Below are 18,701 nucleotides of genomic sequence, written 5' to 3' on the forward strand. Positions count from 1 at the left end.
ATATCGGCGAAAAGTTTTAACAATATATAGATCGAATTTTCTATCCGGCATATTTTGCACGCAAGTTTAAACTTCGTGCTTCCTGAAAGCTTTTCGAAATAAAATTACATTAACCCTCAGAAATTGCCTTGTAAATGTTGTTCAGCGCCGCGGTCGGCTTCTCTAAAAGCACCAGTGTAATTAACGTTATAACATAATGTAATTTTGCATCACGATAAATATGCTCAATAGGCCTCGAAGATTTAGTAATCTTGAACAAATTTATCCACCGTAAATAATCTGCTTTACATTAAATGGTTTACTCACGTAAATCATCAATGAAGGTTAATTCTCTTGGAGAGTTCATTATGAGAAAGAGTAGCTGCGACCATAATATTACCAATGTATCAATGAATTTTCGTGATATTTTTTATGAAATGAATATGTTTGCACGGCTAACTTTGAGCCGTGAAAAAAAAACGAAAGCTTAGCTCTTCTTAATGGTTTCCCGCAATTTCTTGAAGACAAACGAGGCAAGCAGGTTGACTCATGAACAAATTAAACAAACACTACATTGATATAAATATGGTCATAAATGGTATTGCTATTTCAATTTCCAGTAATAATTAAATTATTTCTTATCAGATCTGAAGCAAGTCCAAGTACAGAAAAAAATGATTACTTACTTTGTCTACAAATCCAATCTGCAAAGTAGAGCTCATTTGTTCTCATAAATTGATTTGAGCCTAACAATTACGTAATTACTGTATATGATATTATTTCAATTTAACTTTCTCTGTGTTTACAAACTCTGGTTTTTAGATAGGCTTATGGTCAATTTTTCACCTATTCCAGTCAATATTCCAGGTGCGCTAAATCGTTCACTATTTTTGGCTTTTGATTATTACTATTATTCATTTTTGGATCTTAGGGGTTACTTTATTTTTTCTTTCGTTCATCACCTCTGCCGATGATGGAAACTTTAGAAATTTATTTTTCCGTCGTTAACCACTTCTAAGATTTAGTTAGAAAAGTTGTTAAGGCTTTTCGCCTGTGCTCTCAATGTAAAATTTTAGTTACTTTCCCTGGCATATTAGCTGGGCAAGGCAGCCCTTGACGATGAGGTACCGGACCAATCGCGTTTGCCGAGCTTTGCCTCAGTAATTTGGTGAATTTTATCTACTCAACCCCTAGCTTCAATACTTGCCTTGCAATTTGTATGATTATCGGTCGAAATCTTTATATGCTTGGATTATTCTTAATATATTTAACTAATGAACATTTCGTGCTCGCCAGAAACCGTTGGCAAGAACCACAATGCGTGTCGAATTATTCCACCCTGAGAAACCAGTCAATCTATTCGAGACTTTGTAAAAGGAGACAGTAATGAAATTAATTGCACATTAATCACCCCCACAGCAAACATTTGTTAACTTTTCTTACTGTCTGGCAGTTGCGCAGACTTTTCTTATCAAATCAATATAATTGCGCATAATCATGAGAACCTTGGAATCTCTCCCGGCAGATGCGGCCGTGCTCTACAAGCTTGCGAGCGACAGCGCTTCCCCTCTTTTTCGAGTGGACGCTCAGTCAGGCGCCCTGGAGCTGCTTGGTCCCCTCGACTTCGAGTACCAAACTCAGGTGAGGGAGAGACTCGAGTGCCGTGCCATCAGAGGGCTGGTTGAGGGCAGCAGCCACGACGCGAGGGTTTCTGCAAGTCAATTGGATGAAGAAATTGCGCTGAGACTTGCATGAAGATCATATCTAAGCAAAGTGGATGATAACCGAACGTTGAGGTGGTTATTTATGAATACGGAGGGGTTGATGGATAGAATTGTTTATGTGGTAGGACATACTATTTTTGGTAAGGATTATTTAGGAAACATTGTATTTTTGGGATAACGTTTCTGCAGAAATATATGAATATTATACAACGAGAATAGATTCAACATTGTTTACGGGCGTTGGCAATGCTGAATATCATACATTTGCGCTAACATCATTAATAATTCGGACAATACAGTAAATATTATTCTCAGACAATGATGTAATTCCATAAATGCATCAATTTCAGTTGACAATTTTTCCGAAATTGTTTAGAATAAGCGGACATTCCCTTTCCTCAGCACAACCTGACGGTTGTAGCAACGAGCAAGGATGGCAAGATCGGCAGCAACGAAGCTCACGTGACAGTCGAGGTGCTTGACGCCAACGATCACTCGCCAGTCTTCGCCGTCCAGCGACATGAGGCGCAAATAACTGAAGAAGATAACCACAACTTGCCCAGGCCCGTATTTACGGTCAGTTTATATTGTAAGTTTTTTTCATCTCAAATAATCGCAATTATTAGATTATGAATTCAGTTAAACATTTTCATTCAATTATCAGATCTCAATTCAGTTAAAAAATATGCGTTTCAAAATTACTTTTTAAATAAAACGCATCTTAAGAATCCAGTGTCTTCGATGTTACACATGTACAATGAATTTTTAATTTTATTTTCGTATATTAAAAAAATAATTTTTAATTGTTTAAAAAATAAAAAAAAAATAAATGTTCAAAATTAATTATTCCGTCAGTTGATTCATGCATTGTCTCCGACTTTACGCAAGTTTGCAAAATTTCAGGTCGATTGGACAGGTAGAAATGTGTTAAATATCGATTACAATAATTGTAACAGACAAACAAGAAGTGAAGTTAAAGAGAAGTGTTGTAAAAATTGACATGTGGCCTTAAACTGAGGAATTTTGGCATTTTAATAAAATGATTGACATATCTATACTACTGGTCGAACTGATCCCTGTGTTTTAACCCGAAATTTAAAGGCGAATAAAATACGCAAAATGTACCTCGGACTGTGGCCATAGAGTCATAAATAGTCAAGATTTTTTGGCTCTATCGACCCATCACTGATGGCATTTCAAGCCAAACTCATCAATCACAGACGAGAAATTAATCGTTACGTGTGCATGGGCAGCTACGTGTGCATGGGCAGCTACGTGTGCGTAGGCCGCTACGTGTGCGTAGGCCGCTCCGTGTGCGTAGGCCGCTACGTGTGCGTAGGCTGCTACGTGTGTGTAGGCCGCTACGTATGCGTAGGCCGCTACGTGTGCGTAGGCCGCTACGTGTGCATAGGCCGCTACGTGTGCGTAGGCCGCTACGTGTGCATAGGCCGCTACGTGTGCGTAGGCCGCTACGTGTGCGTAGGCCGCTACGTGTACTTGAGCAAGTTTGGATAGTTCGGCCACCGGACTTCACTGGATGCGATTGGAAGACTAAGTCACTGACTGAATAGATGATGACGCTGACCTCAAAACCGTTTATATTTTTATTCGAATCTTGAAAATATTGAGCAGTTTTGTGGTATTTTCTGTAGCTTTATTTCAATTAAATTATTTATTTATTTATTAATAGTGATATTATAAAGTAAGCTTGGGACTCGAGGGATAATTTGGAGGATTATTCTAAAAGAGGATTTTTGTCATTGTATACCGTGCAAATCGTATTGCGTTCATTAATATTTTCTCCCTATTTAGGTTTCCATGATATTATAACCGTTGTTTTTGTCGTAGTTAGGGCTTTCTGTCAACTCTATTCACACTTAATCGTAAAAACAACGCAAAAACTTTTTCGTGGGCAGGTTACAGCTACCGATGGAGATAAGGGAGAGTGGGGAGTGCTGCGGTATTCTATTTCTGGGGACGGTACCGCGGCTTCTGATAACATCCCAAGTTCCGATCATTTCCCCGGCATGAAGATCTCAGCCGCATCCTCCTCGATCGAATATGGCCCCAAGCGACGAAGAAAAATGCACCGTGACCGAGCCGCACAGCATAAACCGAATACCGAGCGCAGAGTTGCGACTTTGTTTATGAACAACGAAGGACATTACCGGTCACCACCTCTCCTGGATCCAGGAGGTGTAGCAGTGAATGGTGTCAATGCATCCATAGCGAGTCATCAAATAGAACTAAATAGCGATAAACTGACTGTAAATAGCGACTCAAGTGCAATAAACACAACGAATATAGCTGGAAAGGTCCGGGTTTCTGCTGATAATATCCCAGAATCAGCCGTACACAATTCTAATAGAGTTGTTGAAGGCCTTTCTAAGATATTGCATAACACAGTCCCCAGTGAAGGCAATCATAACTTCTCTTCTATAGATCCAGAATTACTTTCGGAAAATGAACATTTTCATGACACTCATTCATCGAAGAAGAGAAAAGAAGCTGCCTTCACAATTGATCCGGTCACAGGCACCATAAAAGTCATGCAGGTGGGAATTGTTTCATCTTTGCTGGCCATTCGATGATATGTTGTGGCGTTTATCGATATTTAATTTATATGCTCATCGAAGTGACAGCGTTTCGAGAATAATGAAATATTTATTAGGATCACAACTATCAATAAAAAATATCTGTGAATACTTGTGTGTTTAAATAATGATGCTGGAAATATTGTGTGTGTATATATAAATGGAACTATGAGACATTATAAAACGGGGAGGGATTAAGTAAATTTATAATGGAAATTCCATGTCACGTAAGGACCAAACGGGTCTTTTTAAGAGGTTAAAAGTCCAGCTCTAAAACGGATATTTTAAATATGCATTACATAAATTTGGAAATTGCTGACGTAGCATTGAAAACCAAATCAGTGAGAATTTTAGTATAGGAAACCGTATCATAGGAATCGATATAAAGAATGGGATTTCATAACAGAATTTACATATATCAGGGATTATCCATCCAAAGCAGGGCCGGGTTCAGCAGCCACTGATTAATACTATATGAGCGCAAAATGATTTCTCGAACTATTTAATCGTTTTCGTTAATTTACTGACTTCCTCTTATAATTTTATTATGGAGAATTACTCTACAAGTGCAATCTTCTGATCCTGATTGTACTATTCCTAGATTGCCAAACGATTGTTCGAAATATGTCAATCTCCCCAGGAAAGATGAACTCCATAACATTGTCACCTTCACCAGCCCCTAGATCGCGACCCGCCTCACGGGCGTGCAACGTGGCGCTTGGTGGTGACCGCGTCAGACGGGGAGCTGCAAGCCGACACCGAAGTTGTGGTCAACCTCAAAGACATTAACGACAACGCACCCGTGTTCCTTACTGCACGTGTCGAGGCTACGGTTATTGAGAACTCTCCTAACGGTGAGTTATTTGCTGTAGGAGCCTCGTGTTCCTTACCGCACGTGTCAAGGCTACGGTTACTGAGAACTCTCCTTACTGTGAGGTATTGGCTGTAGGAGCCTCGTGTTCCTTACCGCACGTGTCGAGGCTACGAGTACTGAGAACTCTCTTAGCGGTGAGTTATTTGCTGTAGGAGCCCCGTGTTCCTTACTGCACGTGTCAAGGCTACGGTTACTGAGAACTCTCCTTACTGTGAGGCATTGGCTGTAGGAGCCTCGTGTTCCTTACCGCACGTGTCGAGGCTACGGTTATTGAGAACTCTCCTAGTGGTGAGATTTTGGCTGTAGGAGCCTCGTGTTCCTTAAAGCACGTGTCGAGGCTACGGTTATTGAGAACTCTACTAGTGGTGAGTTTTTGGCTGTAGGAGCCATCCGTTCACGGTCTTGGGATAAAAATAAATTTGTAGTACGAGTGGAATTCATTTGTGCTTCTCTTGATTCTTTTTATAAATTGTGATTATATTGGTGAACAAGCCTCAAGGTTTATACCTATTCAATGGTTGTGGAAACTACTTCTCGTTCGTTGACAATTACGAACGTATTATAAAATGTATCACAGATTTTGTTGGTAATCGTTTAATGTATTATTAATGAAGTGATGAATGAAGTATTAATGAAGTGATTTCAACATTAATTTATGTGTTCATTTTAGCTAATAGAAACTAAACTTTAAACTTTACTTTGAACTCTAATATCTTAAACTTTTCTAAATTAATATACTCGTTAACAATAATAATAGCATTAATAGTAATAATATTAATAATAATAATAATAATAAAGATAATAATAATAACAATAATGAATACAGGAATATTTTGCGATCAGTGCCTTTAAAGACAATGGCAACAGAGGATCAAGCTGACTTCACTGTGACAGCATTTTTCTCATGAGCTGGGAAGCCCTTAAGGCTCCTTTGTTCGGCAGCAATCGACAGCTTGCAAAAGCTCTGAACCTTTCATCTTGAAGATGCACCGTCAGTGCATTATTCTAATGGAGGCCTTTAACGTCGTCGCGACGCTTTCAAAGAATTTCGTGCAATTGAGGAATGCGAAGGCATCATTTTCCCTATAGAGCATTTTAGTCTCTGCAAACACAAGTGCTTTGATTCTTTCTTAAAGTTACTTTCTTTGAACATATTGCACTCACCGTCAGAGCTCGTCGCTTGGGAATTTGCCATCGCCATAACCGTCCTCGTTTGCTTCCTGCCGTAAACCAGGCACGCCTGTAGTCACGATAACAGCCGAAGACTTCGACGACAAGAACGAAGGGTCCAATTCTAAGCTGATTTACTCGTTGCAAAAGAATGCTGTGGACGAAGAAACTGGCCTGGCAATTTTCACCGTCAATGCTTCGACAGGCAGTATCAGCACAGCCATGTGTTGTCTGGACAGAGAACGTGCGAGTCATTACAGCCTAACTGTTGCTGCTACAGATGGAGGTGGATTGCAAGGTTAGTAATTGTCTACTTCAACGAAATATATCTTACGGAATTATGAATGTTAATTTTAAAGCAATTTTACACTGATAAGGTGAAATACAATTTAAACGCTACTTGCAGATTACTTTTCAAAAAGTATTTCCAGTGCTCAATGTGAATAATTTTCATAATATGACAAATTTCACTGTAATAAATTATAAATGATAAACAGTGTATGTACTTGCATTCTTTATGACAACAATCACTGCATGACTAATATTGAAAACATTTTGATGAATGATTTGCTAAGATTTATTTCCACGTCCATACTCTTTACCAATAAGAATAATATGTATTTATGACTCGAATAATGTATCGTTAAACATGAAGACTGCATTCAATTCCTAACCACCGTCGTTGTATATGAGCTCCGCATTGAATTGTTTATGAACTGCATTGCGTAATTTAGAGTTTTTTCTATAATATGAATTTGGAAAATTCCGCAAAAATGCCGTTTGTGGATATTTATATAGCAATCATTCCTGAGAGTTATTTTAAAGACAGACGTTTACTGTGAGCGTCTTCTTATTTAGAATAAAATAAATATTTTATTATTTATAATAGTGTATGATGATTTTTTTAAACTATATTCTCATAAAATCTTTATTTTTTCTTCTGTTTCTCCGCCAAAAATATATTCGGTATCTATTATTCTTAAGTTTTTCATAACTTTACACTTTTCCTGCTGCCAACACAACTCACCCGACTCCATTTTTCGCCCAAGGTTCCTGTGAAGTTTTGGTGTTAGTGGCGGATGAGAACGACGTTCCTCCGCGGTGGGGGCGAGCGGAGTGGACAGTCGAGGTTACCGAGGGCGCGCCCCTCGACCAGGTTCTCGCTACCCTCACTGTTAAGGACCCCGACACTCGCAACAGTTTGGCCTACAGGGTAATTTACGTTGCTTCATGTCACTTCATCAGGAATCTTTGTTTTATCTTGTTGAATTTGTTATACTTCATGAAGAAAAGTTGACTTCACAGAGCTGCTCATCTGAGATGGTAGTTTCTGTTCTTTCTTTTTTATAATGACAAGTCATTGCATATTACACGCCTGTTGTTCCTCTCATTGTCCAATCCATTGTCCAATCTTGAGTTTTTGCTTTACTATTACCGTCATCTCCGTAAGTTATTTTAGGAATATTTTCGGAATTATATTGCTCTTTTAGATGTTACTAACCACTCTCAACTGAAACTCCTACCAACCTGAATGTTTTTTGCTGTATGTAGGGATCTTGGCTGAATATTCAGGTGTACTGTAGGAAACGGAGGGAGAATAAGAACAATAGTAACTAATGTGTGGGACGTAGAATAAGTTAAGGTGTTGACGATCTCGTAGCAGTGTAAGAATTCAGAGCTGACTTGTTGTGGGACCAAAGCAAGGACTAGTTTAGTGAATTCAGACAACTGCAGAGGTATGTGTAACTATCGATATTTATCAATATTTTATTTATTTGGTGTGTTGATACTATGTGAGATATCTAGTAGGGATTTACCCGAATAATTGTAAATTTGATTTTGTTCATGTAGGGAGAAGTCAACCCGGATAGATCACAAGAAGCTATCAAGAAGATTCAGTGTTGTGCATATATAATTTGTTGCTGTGTTGTGAGAAACCTCTACTTTGCTATGCCCTAGCATATGAAAGAAGAGAGTTCTGTACCCTATTACGATGCCCATGTTCGCGTTAACTTGTTCGATTTCTTAATTTAAGTGTTCACTTTTCATTAATATAAAATTAATTGTGTTAACTCGAGATCTTTATTTAACCTCGGCACGAAAGATCATTATACACTGTACCTACTTCGACTAGCAAATTTGCTGTTTTAAGAGGTTAATGAGGACAAAAATCTAGACCATAATAATGCCAGCGTAATGTAAACTTCATTCACTGTGAAGCCGTTTAACAATTTACTGAGAATATTATCAACATTAAACAACTTTTGTGTGCAGAGATACTTAAATCTTAGGAGTCATCTCCGCGGATTTTTGTTCGATCCTACCAGAATTTGTGCCTTTCAAATGTTTACTCATCCGAATTGTTTGATTTAATGAACACTGGCAGAACGTTGATTATAAATTAAACTAATTTGCTCCTCAATGAAATTGGATGCATCGCATTTGAATAATTATGTCGAGCAATGTTCAAACGAAACTTGGCGCGCGATGTCTGAGGCTGTAGAGGCTCAGTTCTGCAATGCCTGCTCGGTCTATGAGCAATAATTAGCTTTAATTGATTCCAATTCGTTGCAGGCCTTAATGTCTGTAGTGGCCGTTGAGAAAGTTTGTAGTCAAATACAGTTTCGATGGCACTATATACGTAATTAATTTGTATTCATTTCTGCATTCAACTACAATATATCACTGCACGAATTAGGTTGACCGAAGCTAAACTTTTATGTGATTCCAATTTTTATATTATAGAAACGGGTCATCTGTATCATACGAGTAATTTGACTCGTTTTTTTTAGGAGACGACTAATTTCTGTCAACAGTAAATGAAGCGATGATATTTTTATGCGGTCTGGAAATGATGAGTTTCCCTCTGAACTTGAATTTTGAAATTAGTTAAAAGATTTCGTAATAATAAATATTTTGAATACGTTAATTTTATAAGAAATTTTCCGTACGAGTAGTTCGACGAGAATAAGAAGTTGCATCAAAGGTTTTACGGCAATTTGATGTCATTTTTACTTTAATGACCATGAATTAAGGTGTTCCCAGTTTTTTCGGGATATGCAATAAATATTTTAATTATAATTATACAGTTTTTATACAATGAACATAGAGATCTGACGAGTGATTAAAAATACAAATTATAACATTTTTTAGATAGTTTTCTCGGGAATTTTCATTACGTGATAATGTAATCGGGAATAAAATTTGAAGGAGGGTATGCCATTTTATGTAGCATTTATTCAATAATTTAGTTCATTACTTTGACAAACAATTCTTGGTTGCGGGCTGACAAACTTGGAAACGTCCCGGCCATCGTCCTCCTTCGACGCATTTCTCCACCTTTATGTAGCTCCAGGGCTGTTCAATGATGCCACATATGCATCTATGTTCAAAAAAATTCGTTCCAATGGTTCTCAGTTCTCAATACGCCAAGGCAAAAAATATGTTTCCTTGAATTTCCGCACAACATTTGCCTACACAATAACACAACTCCCGACCGTCACCGTGAATATCATTACACTGAGATCTCTTCAATTTCTGAACTTCAATTTTTAAATTCTGTGACCTGAAAATTTTCGGTGCATTTTTCGACAGCCCTTAGATGTAGCTTAATATCATGAGCAAATAAGGCCTCGCGTCAATGCTCAGAGCTGATGGCAGTATTGTCGTTTTCATTTTTCTAGCCATATGATATGGGACCGAAACTTACCATATTTTTGTAATTTGACATGATGGGATAGAGAAACCATGTCTGTCCTCAACTGATGTCAATATTTTATTCTGAGAGTTTTAAGGCAACAGGCTGGGCATTTTGTCTGCGTTGAGATAAGAATCAAAAACTTTTTTGTAATGTTCAATCCTGCTATTCTTCAGATTATGCCTTCAGAGTTGAAACTGTGGTTCGAATAACAGAATTGTTTTGTTCAACCAAATGTTTTATGCTTTAGAACGCAAGCAAGTGCATTTCATTCTTTCTTTCAATGGTCTCTTTAAAATTTTAAAACCTTTTTTAACATATTCTCCTTCAGGTAGCTCCGTATAGTGGGAGGGGCTGGCAGATGGTGAAAATAGAAAGGAGAACAGCTGGTGATGGCGCTGAGCTCAGGAGTCTGGTCCCTCTTGATTATGAAAACCCTGACCTGAAGGACGGCTTGAGATTCCAAGTTCAAGTCACCGATCAGGCAATTAATCAATTAAGATTATATAATAGCATTGACCATATTATGGTGACTGAAACTCTGCTTTATAATGTTGTTATGTAAACACGATAATTCAGTCGTTCTGTTCTCTTCAAAAATCGCTATTCCAGCCCCGTAACTTGATTATACGAGCATCATTCGTACACATTCATTTAATATGATTTATTTCTCAATGTTTCGGATGTCGTCTTGTATTTGTTGTTCTGTCTACAGCATCGTCTCCGTAGACGTAGATTTAATGCGAAATGCAACCAATTTTTTACTTACAATTATGTAGAGATAATGTTTGAAATATATAATCAAGAAATATATCGTATATGAATGATATTCGAGGAATGGTATGCTATACAATGCAAACCTACATACTTCCTCTTGACTTTTCACCATGCAAACCACTCTGGCGGCCGATTATATTTGTTCGTTTTACTCTAGCTAGATTATCCAAGTTTATTGGGTGGTGAAAATGAATAAGGTATAAAGATCAAATTTCAAGGTATACCTTCCGAATGGTTTTTGATTTTTTTTTTGCATGTCTTAGGGAACGGATGCATGGGAGAACAAGTACAGGGTGGGCGAAGCAACCGTCATAGTGCGCATATTAGACGTTAACGACAACGCTCCATCATTCGAAAATGTTCAGCAAAGCGTGCGGATCAGCGAAGACGCGCCACTTGGAACGGTGGTGGCCAAAGTGCCTGCCTTCGATCTGGACCAAGTGAGCAGCCGAAGAGCACTTTTGTTCTTCCACAAGCGAATTGCTTTATGTTGATTTGGCTGCATTAGCTTAAGGTATTTGGTGTAGCTAAGTCAGGCAAATGAAAATATATAAAACAGTAGAATCGACGATGCCAAACTCGTTCCTGTAATTCGAAACTTCTTATCTGATTTATTGTACAGTAATATTTTTTTAATTCCAATTGATTACATTCACGTTTTTCACTCATTCACTCTATATATTCAGCTCTATAAATAGAATAGTCGATTTAATTTTACTATGATCATTTTTTTTAATTCCCAACCCAACAGCAATGATCTGTAATATAATTCATCATGTCATAGCCCCAATCATTATGTACATATTTCCAGCGATATTTATTTCCGCTCATAACTTCATTTTATTCATAGTTCTCAAGCATTACCCTCAAGCATTATTTCCTGACTGCATTAACTACAAGAATACAACGCAGAACCGCTTTATGTCGAGAACACAGAACAGGAATGGCTTGATTCGCTACAACCTCGCTGGTAGGAGAGGATCAAGCCCTCACTTCGGCATCGACCACACAGGGACCATCAGGACCATCGGCCTAGTGGACAGAGAGGCCATCAGCAAGCACAGCCTAGTGGTTCATGCCACTGACCACGGAGTGCCGCCACGCCAGTCGTCCGCTACTGTAACTGTAAGTGGAGTGAAGGAAAGAACTGAGGCATTAAGTGAAAACGTGTTGGGAAAATTTCCCAACCTGGCTACTTGAAAATTCCAACGAAGAAGTAGAGCTTACTCTCTCTATATAAGACAGAGGCGCAGCTCTCAAAAACAGCTACTTTAAATGTTTACGTATCTCATTAAATTATCCGCCGTCCTAACTGTTCCCATTGATCTTGATTTTGCGCCACATTTTTCTCGTGTATAACTACTAATGGTTTTATTTTGTTGTGCACAACCCTTGCCGAGTTACTGATTTATTTTGGGTGCATGCTTTTGTCACCTCCTTTGAACACTTTGGCAGGCCCGTCAGGCTCTGTGATAATTACCTCTTAAAGAATTGAATGCCTAACGTGAAACTAAAATTAATTGACCAATACCTTAAATTCTTAATTTTTAATCTTTGTTTGGCGGGTCCCATTAAATCTTTAACTTGACCTTAACTTCTCTTAAACTGAAATGCCGAAGTGTTCATTTCTCGTGGTGCATATTAACTTGTGGAACAGTGGCGGCCATTAAATTTGTTCAAGTGGTGCGGTTTGCGCCCATTGTTGCAGCCGCGTTTTAACTTGAAAAATTGCAAACAGCAAACTTCTGTTATAGTTCACTTCTAAAAGCACTAAAAGTGCACTTATTTCTAATTTAATAAGGTGAGCTCTACCTTGAAATAAAATCGTTGAATTTCCGTAATTGAATATTTTAGCAGTATTTGTCCTCAAGCGCGTTAGTAATAAAATCCTTTCCTCGCACAGTATACATACTGGTCGGCTTCTGTCTTCTGTGACCGCCTGGACTTCTAAATTGTTCTACATTTCGAGAGACCTACGATAAAGTCTGGGATTATAACTGAACTCCATGCGACGATTACATCTGATTAAATTACTTTCATTGGCCTCTATTTGTTTTGATCCTTTTGAAATATTAGCTTTATATCTAAAAGAGGTTTACCTCCAGCGTAGGGAAAAATTTCCCTACAAACGTACTGCGGAAAAATTCTAATTTGGAGTGGATAGTATGGAAAGTAGAGCAAATACGAAAGCCACGGTTTATTAACGTTTTAATACCTTTTAATTTAAAACGAAAGAGAGCTAAAAAAAGCTCGTGCTTAACCCGATAAACATCGATTTTCGGTAATAATATGTTTCAACACGGCCATTTTACTTTGTGACATTGCAGTCAAGAAAAGAAAAACTATTGGTGTATTCAAGCTCTATGGCAATGTTGATGGACTAGTGCTGGAGATTAAGATAATCAAAGAAAAAGCCTACATGAGATGGATGCATGAAAATTAAGAAAAAATTTCATCTGCATATCGATAATAGAACATTAGCTTAAAATCAAGAGGACCATTGGCCAGTCATGTGACTTCGTGAAAACACATGAAAATGTTAGCAAAAGTATTGACAAGAGGATAGGGACCCATGCCCAAACCATCAATTTATTTACGAAATTTGCCAGCAAATACAAAAATTGATCTTAATACAGAAAATTCAAGAAGAGATTTAAAACAGTTGCGATTCACACCCATGACACTGTTGGTGACACTTTTAAGCAAAGAACTGAGGCAGATTTTAATTGTTTGAAGATGTGGTATATTGGTAAACAAATTTTCTACATCAAATGAAGCCATTATATTCAAGTCCTGAACATTAGTAAAATGGTTTAACGTTTTCCGAGTGATCTTAAGCAGCCATTGCTTCGGATTAAGTATACTGAGATTTTTATAAAACAGAATTGGAATGTTGATAATTATCATCTGTTAATAATTAAGAGAATGATCCCATCCAACAAAAATCAAAATCAAATGATCATCAAACATTAATAAAGACGATTGACGGATATTCGAGTTTCGAATTTTTCACTATATATTAATGAACTAAATGACAGCATATAATTAGTATTTCTTATTTCAAACCCCCGTTGTCAACGCAACGATTTGAAAGGTCACATGATTCCACTTCTGTAAATTACAGATCCCGGCCATTCTCCAACAATGTAGGTATCGTGGATACGCACTTGAATAACAGCTAGTGTGTGTAGCGGCAAGTTTCAACGACCCCATCTAACACCTTAACAAACATACAAACTTTAGAAAAAATATAACCCAGTACTCAGTGCAGTGAGTGATAGAGAGCGCATTTTCTCGTCGACGAAAACATGAAGTCACGGACGGACAGACAGACGGACAGACGGACATGGCGAGCATAATAGTGCATTTTTTTATAAATTGGAAAATGCGCTAAAAAGAGTGGATAAACGTAGCGAGTTACTGATGAACAGCTATTAGAATAACAGCTAGTGTGTGCGGCGGCAAGTTTCAAGGTCGCCATCTAACACCTTAACAAACACAAACTTTAGAAATGAAGAGCAGATCAACGTAGCGAGTTATTGATGAAGACGCTCTAAGTTGGTCATACCAGAGTGTTGTTACTTTATAGTTAACGATCACAATTTTTATATATATTATTTGCGTTGCGTATGATCACATATACGCATCTGCTATAATTAATGAAAGTGTAAATTAACTAAAATGTAATTGGACTCGTATTTAGGTTGCTGATGTGCTGAATTTTCTGCGTCACAATTTGGTGATTGCTTACGAATTTAGTTTTTCCCGATGCGATTATATTTTTTTTATTTCTACGGAAACATCGGTGTAAAAAGATTTTAACAGTCATAATTGCAACTTTAGATTTTTAATAAGTTCACGTAAACCAATTCGATATTTTCCTTCGTACTTTTTACTAAAAACTTCTCGGGAAGCGATGGTACCTAACGATCAAAGATTTAATTTTTACTTCGTATTAGCTCTCTTTATACATTATTATATTTAAAGTCAATGCAGCTACAAGTTCTTTATTTCTTTAATGCATTTCTAAATAATTTTCTAATGTTTTACTACATTCGAGTTATCCGATACCTGAACACTCGTATATATAATCCACAGAATAAAAGTATTTCGTATTTTATCAGCAGCAACCTCCATGAATACGATCGTTCTCTTATGATTGATTGTTGGCTGCCTGAAATAAAAACAAGTGATCCATCTGCAATGGCAATCATGCTGCTTCATTTTTTGCGCCGGTGTTGACTGTTATAAGCGACAGTTTTGTGGAGAATTTTCTATTAAGTTTTCTTCTAACTGAGTGTAGAAAAACATATGAATATTTTTATGGCTTTAGAGATAAAAGACAGAAAATGAATTTCACTAGCATTCGACTCATTTTTTTACTTACAGCGTGAAAATATGTCTTTTGAATTCCTAATTAAGGTCAATCCATCGATTTATTCGGAAAGTTTAAACCTTGTTCTTAGGCAAGCAGCGATACTGAATTAACTCAGTAATGATTTAGTGACAGGTTGATGCTAGTTAAATAATTGAATTACAAGAATTGATGAAAACATATTGTACAGCTAGCATGGAATCTTTGCCGTTAATTCGGGTTTTTGGTCTTCGAATTCAAGTTATAAGAAATTTGAGCTTTCGTTGCTAAGTAAGGAATACAAAAATCAAACATTCTATCATGGTTGCGTATAAACCCACTCAAATCTATTTATTGCCTTTGTCCTACCATTTGAGCTTTGACTCATATTTTTACCGACTTATTTACATTATTTGAGAACAATTTAGTTGAGTGTTATAAAGGAAAAAAACTGGGAATTGATGTTTGTGAATGAATAAAGGGGAATTCTCAGTGAAAGTGAATAATAGTCTGCACCATCTAGCATTCACTATTCGCATGTTATTCTCAGTATAAAGCTCCAAATAAGTAAATCTCAGTTCAAATTTGAACGCAACCTGCAGACTAAACCTTGCGTTGCAGTGACGCAGCTCATGAGCGGCCAGTCGGTTCAGTTCAGCCAGAAGAATTACGTAGTCCAGGTCTCTGAGGCGGCCGCCCCGGGCACCATACTTCTACTACAGGCAGTTTCTCCTGACGAGGGTACGGACATTTTTGTGCGTAGTTTTAACCTATGAAGTAACTTTTGTTTGTAGTCTATAATCCCGGGTAATTTTTGTCTTTTCTACTGTTTGTAGAAACCATCATTAGGTTTCTGTTTTCTTGATTCTAGATCACAAAATACACTTGAACGTTCGGTGTTAGATGAAAATGTATCCTTCCATTTATGCGGCTATAATCATGATTAACTCGGCAAAATATATCTGTAGCATAAGCGCAGAATTGTCAGATGCTGATCGTCTAATTACAATTTTGATATTTCAAAGCATGGTTATCTTTAGAATTATGAAACTTGAAGAAATATTTTTTTCTGTCAGACTCCAGTTAAATATCTTATTTTACATTTGAAGTGTTCTGTACATATTTATTAAAAGAAGTGTCAGCCTCTTGTGATTTGTAAGTTAAAGACCCACGTCTTTAGACGTTATTTGCTCAAATCCAAATTACGGCATATAGAAGGTGTTTAAAGTTTGAGATTTAGTTTTTTATTATTATTATGTTTAACAGCTTAAGCAGTCTCAACAATAACCGTTAAGCTTTTAGCATTTTAGATATCGGTGAAAAATTTTGTCAATATATAGATCGAATTTTTTATCCTGCATATTTTGCACGCAAGTTTAAACTTCGTGCTTCCTGAAAGCTTTTCGAAATAAAATTACATCAACCCTCAGAGATTGCCTTGGGAATGTTGTTCAGCGCCGCGGTCGGCTTCTCTAAAGGCACCAGTGTAATCATTATTTTAACATAATGTAATTTTACGCCACGATAAATATGCTCAATAGGCCTTGAAGATTTAGAAGAAATCTTGAACAAATTTATCCACCGTAAACAATCTGCTTTGCATTGAATGTTTTACTCATATAAATCATCAATGAAAGTTAATTCTCGTGAAGAGTTCATTATGAGAAAGAGTAGATGCGACCATAATATTATTGTATCAATGAATTTTCGTGATATTATTTATGGAATGAATATGTTCGCACGGCTAACTTTGAGCCGTGAAAAAAACGAAAGCTTAACTCTTCTTAATGGTTTCCCGCAATTTCTTGACGACAAACGAGGCAAGCAGGTTGATTCATGAACAAATTAACAAACATTACAATTATATAAATATGGTCCTAAATCGTATTGCTATTTCAATTTCCAGTAATAATCAAGTTATTTTTTATCAGATCTGAAGCAAGTCCAAGTACAGAAAAAAATTATTACTTACTTTGTCTACAAATTCAATCTGCAGAATTGGGCTCATTTGTAATTATAAATTGATTCGAGCCTAACAAGTAGTTATTGCTTATAATATTATTTCAAATTTTCTTTCTCTGTGTTTACAAACTTTGACTTTTAGATAGGCTAACGGTCAATTCTTTACTTATTCCAGTCAATATTCCAGGTACGTTAAATCATTCACTATTTTTTGGCTTTTGATTATTCCTATTATTCTTTTTTGTATCCTAGGGGTTACTTTAATTTTTCCCTCGTTCATTACCTCGGCCGATGATGGAAACTTTAAAAATTTAATTTGCCGTCGTTAACCACTTTATAAGATTTATTTAGAAAAGTTGTTAAGGCTTTTCGCCTGTGCTCCCAGTATAAAGTTTAAGTTACTTTCCCTGGCATTTCAGCTGAGCGAGGCAGCACCTGACGATGAGATACCGAACCAGTCGCGTAGGCCGAGCTTTGCATCAGTAATTTGGTGAATTTTATCTACTCAACCCATAGCTGCGATACTTGCCTCGCAATTTGTATGATTATCGGTCGAAATCTTTATATGCTTGGATTATTCCTGATATATTTAACTAGTGAACATTTCGTGCTCGCCAGAAACCGTTGGCAAGAACCACAATGCGTGTCGAATTATTCCACCCTGAGAAACCAGTCAATCTATGCGAGACTTTGTAAAAGGAGACAGTAATGAAATTAATTGCACATTAATCACCCCCACAGCAAACATTTGTTAACTTTTCTTATTGTCTGGCAGTTGCGCAGACTTTTCTTATCAAATCAATATAATTGCGCATAATCATGAGAACCTTGGCATCTCTCCCGGCAGATGCGGCCGTGCTCTACAAGCTTGCGAGCGACAGCGCTTTCCCTCTTTTTCGAGTGGACGCTCAGTCAGGCGCCCTGGAGCTGCTTGGTCCCCTCGACTTCGAGTACCAAACTCAGGTGAGGGAGAGACTCGAGTGCCGTGCCATCAGAGGGCTGGTTGAGGGCAGCAGCCACGACGCGAGGGCTTCTGCAAGTCAATTGGGTGAAGAAATTGCGCTGAGACTTGCATGGAGATCATTTCTGAACAAATTGGGCGATAGCCGAAAATTGAGGTGGTTATATATGAATACGGAGTGGCTGATGGATAGAATTGATATTTGGTAGGACATACTATTTTTTTGTTAAGGATTATTTGGTAAGCTTGTATTTGTGGGCAAAAGTTTCTGCAGAAATGCACGAATATGATCCAACTAAAATAGATTCATCATTGTTTACGGACGTTGGCAATGCAGAATATCATCCCTTTGCGCTAACATTATTAATAATCCGGAAAAAACGGAAAATATTACATTCAGCCAATGATATAGTTCTATAGATGCATAAATTTTAGTTGCAATTTTTCCAAAATTGTTTAGAATATGCGGGCTTTCCCTTTCCTCAGCACAACCTGACGGTTATAGCAACGAGCAAGGATGGCAAGATCGGCAGCAACGAAGCTCACGTGACAGTCGAGGTGCTTGACGCCAACGATCACTCGCCAGTCTTCGCCGTCCAGCGACATGAG

The 18,701-nt window shown here is 37.4% G+C and overlaps 1 protein-coding gene and 1 long non-coding RNA gene across 2 annotated transcripts; both read left to right on the top strand.

Annotated features, from left to right (window-relative positions):
• Nucleotides 1–1,516: 1,516 nt before the first annotated feature.
• On the top strand, nt 1,517–3,680 carry LOC125177598. Its single transcript, XR_007156592.1, has 3 exons — nt 1,517–1,620; nt 2,106–2,279; nt 3,620–3,680. It is a non-coding gene; the product is annotated as an uncharacterized LOC125177598 (long non-coding RNA).
• Nucleotides 3,681–4,065: 385 nt separating this feature from the next.
• On the top strand, nt 4,066–18,691 carry LOC108671359 (putative neural-cadherin 2; the record flags this gene model as incomplete). Its single annotated transcript, XM_047879615.1, has 10 exons — nt 4,066–4,258; nt 4,974–5,151; nt 6,406–6,639; nt 7,391–7,554; nt 10,370–10,522; nt 11,079–11,255; nt 11,752–11,940; nt 15,772–15,910; nt 17,979–18,094; nt 18,579–18,691. Coding segments are annotated over exons 1-10 (1,469 nt in total), but the record flags the coding sequence as incomplete, so codon positions are not given.
• Between the last annotated feature and the right edge of the window lie 10 nt (nt 18,692–18,701).

This window comes from Hyalella azteca, unplaced genomic scaffold (assembly GCF_000764305.2).
Source record: "Hyalella azteca isolate HAZT.00-mixed unplaced genomic scaffold, Hazt_2.0.2 contig3426, whole genome shotgun sequence".
Classification (NCBI taxonomy): Eukaryota; Metazoa; Arthropoda; class Malacostraca; order Amphipoda; family Hyalellidae; genus Hyalella; species Hyalella azteca.